Source organism: Hippocampus comes, unplaced genomic scaffold, assembly GCF_001891065.2.
Source record: "Hippocampus comes isolate QL1 unplaced genomic scaffold, H_comes_QL1_v1.1 scaffold174, whole genome shotgun sequence".
Classification (NCBI taxonomy): domain Eukaryota; kingdom Metazoa; phylum Chordata; class Actinopteri; order Syngnathiformes; family Syngnathidae; genus Hippocampus; species Hippocampus comes.
Genome location: NW_017805983.1, coordinates 1,731,392 through 1,736,171, shown reverse-complemented (window position 1 = coordinate 1,736,171; position 4,780 = coordinate 1,731,392). Strand labels below are relative to the sequence as shown.

The window sequence follows — 4,780 nt, the reverse complement described above, 5'->3', positions numbered from 1 at the left end:
AGAAGTGATTGATGTTTATTTCATCACTTTTAGTTTGTCATGATGAACAGTGTTATTTCTGAAGTTCTAACTTACAGCACTGCGATTTAAGGGTCTGATTTATTTATTGTTTATTGTCTGAAGCAAGTTCAGTATTGAGTACTTGTAATGCTCAGAAAATTGTTCTTACTGTTTTTGATATGTTACCCTAAGCACTTTTTAAGGACCTGATGTTCTATTTTATTTTTATTTTGTAATTCTTTGGAGATTTACAAAAACAAACAAAACAGTGATATTCCCCCTCGTGGTCGAAGCGAAAGGTTGCAGGTAGGACTTTGACTAGTCTCAAATACAGCAGAAAGTAAATGGCTAGGACTGCATCTGTCCAAGTCTGCTGAAAAACAATAAAATACTTTATGCCACTTTTTCTTTTATCTTTTGAGCTGCCTCAATAATGTAACGAATTTAAAATGAAAATAGGGGTTTTCTCAGTAATTTTTAGATGAGATTAAAATATAGATTTAGATTAATTACAGACCTAATTAATTAATCACCATTTTTTTAACCGCTCGACAGGACTAATTGTTTCATTAGCAACCACCATCTTTCATCTTTTCTCCTTTTGATGTGAAATTTCACCTCCTTGTCCTCCCTGATGGTTTTACATCAGATTTTGAATTTCTTTGTCCCTCCATCTGCCCTTTCTGACTAGCAATTCTTTTTTTCTTTACTTAGTCATACCATTAAAGGTGGAGAGTTTCGTTTGGGGAACTGGGCCTTTCAAGCTACATGGAACATTACTGGTAAATGCATTTCCACAAGTAGGTTAACACAGTAGCTGAGCGAGAATTCTAATTTGGTCAGTTCTTATCTGCCTTCTGGGAACAGAGTTTCTCGTGTCGCAAAGGAACAACACAGTCTTTGTCAGTCAGCTGACAACATTGTCTGTTGTTTATAATCTAAATGCAGCCACAATCTAATGGTTGGCATATACCTCTGTACGCATCAATAACTGTGGCACATCTTTATTTGCCCTTTACAATAAGCCCGCCTAAAGATGCTTTGTAAAGAAAGGCAGTCGCAACATATGAGGTGTTCCAAAAGTTACAGTATATTTCAAATCCAAACTGCAAATGTTCTCCTTGGAAGTCATCCACCTGGAGTCTAACACACTTTCCCAGCCTTCTCAACCACACCTTCATGAACCTCTGTTATCCATGTCTTAAAACGGGTCTCTTTGAGCTTGGGAAAGAGGAAAAACCACCGGGTTGGGTGAGTACAGACAAGGGAGGTTGGTCCAGCAGGGCTGATGTTCTTCTCAGCCAAGAACTGTCAGATGCTCAGGTCATTGTGAGCAGTTGTGTTGTCATGTTGAAGCAACATGAGTTGTCCTACCACTGCTCTTCTCATGCTCTGGATGAAAAGCAGCAGGATCTCTTTGTGGGTGAGCTGGTTGATTGTCTGACCCACACCAAAGGGGAAAAGTCATACTGTAGTTTTCCTCATCCATTATAATTATAATATCAGATAGGCACTATGTACAATCTCTTCTTCCTCTCCACAAACATGTTTTGGAAATAGAATGTATTACATAACACATTAACACAAAACACAATCTGGTTACTCAGCATTGAAAACCTTCAAAGAACCGTGGTTGATAGTTTACAATGAAACCAAGCACATTGTGAACAGGGATGTGAAATCTGGGGCGCTTAGTGAATCATTAAGGGCCCATCGATGATGTTTGTTGACTGGGAGATAGAGACCTGAGGGGTATTTTCCCAATGACACATCACAAATGAAAATAGATTAACTATCATTACGTTATCTACTAGCTGGGCAGGGTCCCTCTTTTGCACCTTTGTGGACGGGAGAGGGAGGTGTTTCACTTCTGTCATCAGTTTCCGACTTTTGGAAGCCTTCCGATTCCAATTAAGATCCAGATGCCAATTGATGTCATGTTGGAACAGGCTTCCTGCTTCAGGGACTCGCAAAACTCCATTTCCGAATTTGATTCCGATTTTTTTTTTCTGAGAATCAAGTGGTGCATGATTCACAAAAACAACAACAAATGTCTTCTTGTCTCCACTGTTGTGGACCTCTTGATGGCAGAAGAGATGAAAGAAGTTAACTTGTTCCTTTAAACCACCAAATCCAATTGTGTTTGTGGTTCTGCGCATCTTGTGATCCGCTCAGCTCTCATTAGCTAAAGCAGCATCTTTCTTTTTGGCCTGGCCGTCTGCCAGCTTCTCCTCATCTTCCTCCTTTACGCTGGCATGTAATTTAGACTCGGGCAGTGGCGGGAGCTCGCTATAGACCGGTGGTAGGCACGGCACCAATTGCAGCCCATCTATGTCGTTCATGAGCTGCACACAGCTGTAGAGGTTCTGCGGGGGGCAGGTAGTAGAGAGGGCAGGTGGCGGTGCATTTGGCTGTCCCGTCATGCTGTAATTGCTCTCTGGCCACAGGGTTGGCGAGAAGGCTTGAGGAGGAGACATGCAGTATGCGCTTGGCATGAATGCTGTTGGAGGCTCGCTCACGAGTTGATGAAGAGTTGTGGTGGGTGCCAAGTCGTGTGGGATGGTGAAGGCATCCGTCACCTGGCTGGGTGACTTGGTGGGATTGGGGCAGTCTTTGGCCGTGGCGAGATAGATGTTGTCAGGGCTCACCTGCTCCCATACCTCGGTATCCAGGAAGCTGGGAGCTACGAAGCCATGGAAATTAGTCAGGTGGCGGTTGATTTCATCCAAGTTCCCCTTCTGAGGACGCAGAGTGGGAAGCAAATTGAATGGACATCAAAAAGTCTCTCAAGATGTCAGTGATGTTTTTTCATTCTTTCTTTCTCTCTCTCTCTGACTCACAGGAGGAGGAATACTTTGCAATAATCTACAGTATATTCACTGACAATTAAATGACCATGTGAATAAAAATCAGCCATCTCTGGCTACATCTTGTGCCTCAAATTAGATTTCTAACTGGGCAAAATACTAGCATACAGAAGCAGAGGAAATCGAGCTCAGAGAGCAGAGACGATTCAGGAGCAATGCGAAGCTAGCAACGTTTCTGCCCGAGAGGCACATTTATCACCTCTTTTGAGCTTTAATTGACTGTACATTCCAAAAAATAAAACTCCAAACCGATTGCATTTATGGTCATGGTAACACTGCATTCCGAATGAGCATGCAAGGAACATAGCAGCCGCAATGTCGCAAGCCTATTATTGCTAGCGCTGCTAATTTGTGGATACAAGATATGTGCTCTCTGTGACTATTTCCACAACTACAAATTTTCATCATCACATGCCATTATGTATGCCCATGTGTAACAATCGTGCTCATGCACATTTAGTGAGGGGCGTCAGAGACTTGCTAGCAGTTTTAACACTACCCCCCGCCTCGCCCTTTTAAATGAGTCGACTCAGTACTTTTACTTTAAAATATACCGTACTTACTGAAATATAGAGTGTGAGTTTGTAAGCCACCTGTGGTGAGCAGAAGACAGAGGACACATAGAAGATGGAACTTGCGTTACCTTCAAAAGCAGCGGGTCAATGCCGATGATGCGTGGTTTTGGAATAGGTGGCCAAAAGAAGTTTTTCACTCTGCATGGTGAAACAGTAGGATGCCAGATTTAAGGGAAAGGTACAGGGGAGCTTTTCATTGCACATGAAGAAAAGGAATGTGAATTCTCACCTCACACATTGTGGAATGACACACACAGAGAAGGCCAAGATCGCCATCATGCTGATGGTTGTCACCAGAATCACCATGATGAGTGTGTCTGCTTCAATGAAGGGAACAAAGTGAACAAGATCAGAATCAAAAGACTTTTACTTACAACCTAAATTCTAATTTTGGCGAATTAAATTATTAAACGATTAGCTTATTTCCAACAGTTTCCTGTCTTCATTTTGTAGTCTTGTTAGTTTATGCTCAAATATATATCAAAATGCTTTGCTGATATTGCCTCTCACCTAATAACATCCATCCATCCATTTTCTAATCCGCTTATCCTCACGAGGTTCGCGGGCAGGCTGGAGCCTATCCCAGCTGTTTACGGGCAGTAGTCGGGGGACACCCTGAACTGGTTGACCCTCATAAAACACAACATTCTGTAAGGCCTTGCATGATCAGCCCGAATACTTAATATAATAATTGGCTGAAACATAATAGATTCTCTTTTATGAAAACAGTCAAAGTTGAAAGGCCTGGGGAACAAATGCAATAATGCCCATTCCCTGCTACCACGGCTGCTTGTAGATGGACGCTCACATCGGTGGGGACATCGTACCTGTACCTGCTTGTGCCCGAGAAGGAATGTTCATCAGCAACGGGGAGGTCTGCTTTGCGAAGCTGACGGTGGTCACACTAAAGTTAGGAGTGTCCTTCCACCCCCTGTGACACCCCTACCGCCCAACCATTCAGGGGCCTGGACACCCGACACCCATTCACCGAGATCGTCGTCATAAGTGGTCTCACCTTCCTTTCTCATTTCCTTTGCTCATCTTTTGCTTTCCTGCCGTAATTTCCTTTGATCTGTCCTTACCTGTTGTGAAAGCGCTACATAAGGAAAGATGTATTATATACTATTGTTTCTAGAGGTGTTAAATTATCGCGTTAATTGCGATTAATTAATTAGTCATTTGTCACATTGCTTTTCATCGCGTTAATCAAATTTTTAATCTCTGCCTTTATTGTTTCTGTAGGTGGGTTGCCTTTTTCTAATAGCCCTTTTTATGTGTTGGCTTCCTGTGTTTGAGTTGTTGAGGGTGAGGAAACAACTGTCAGTCACAGCCTGAAGC

At 42.5% G+C, this 4,780-nt stretch overlaps 1 protein-coding gene across 1 annotated transcript in view; it reads right to left on the bottom strand.

Moving 5' to 3' along the window:
* Window positions 1-988: 988 nt before the first annotated feature.
* LOC109528274 (prolactin receptor-like) overlaps window positions 989-4,780 on the bottom strand; it is a 23,791-nt gene continuing 19,999 nt past the window's right edge. The window contains exon 7 of the mRNA XM_019890654.1: window positions 989-2,738. Coding sequence (XP_019746213.1) covers window positions 2,172-2,738 — 567 coding nt within the window. The 3' untranslated portion in view covers window positions 989-2,171. The remainder of the gene's footprint in view (window positions 2,739-4,780) is intronic.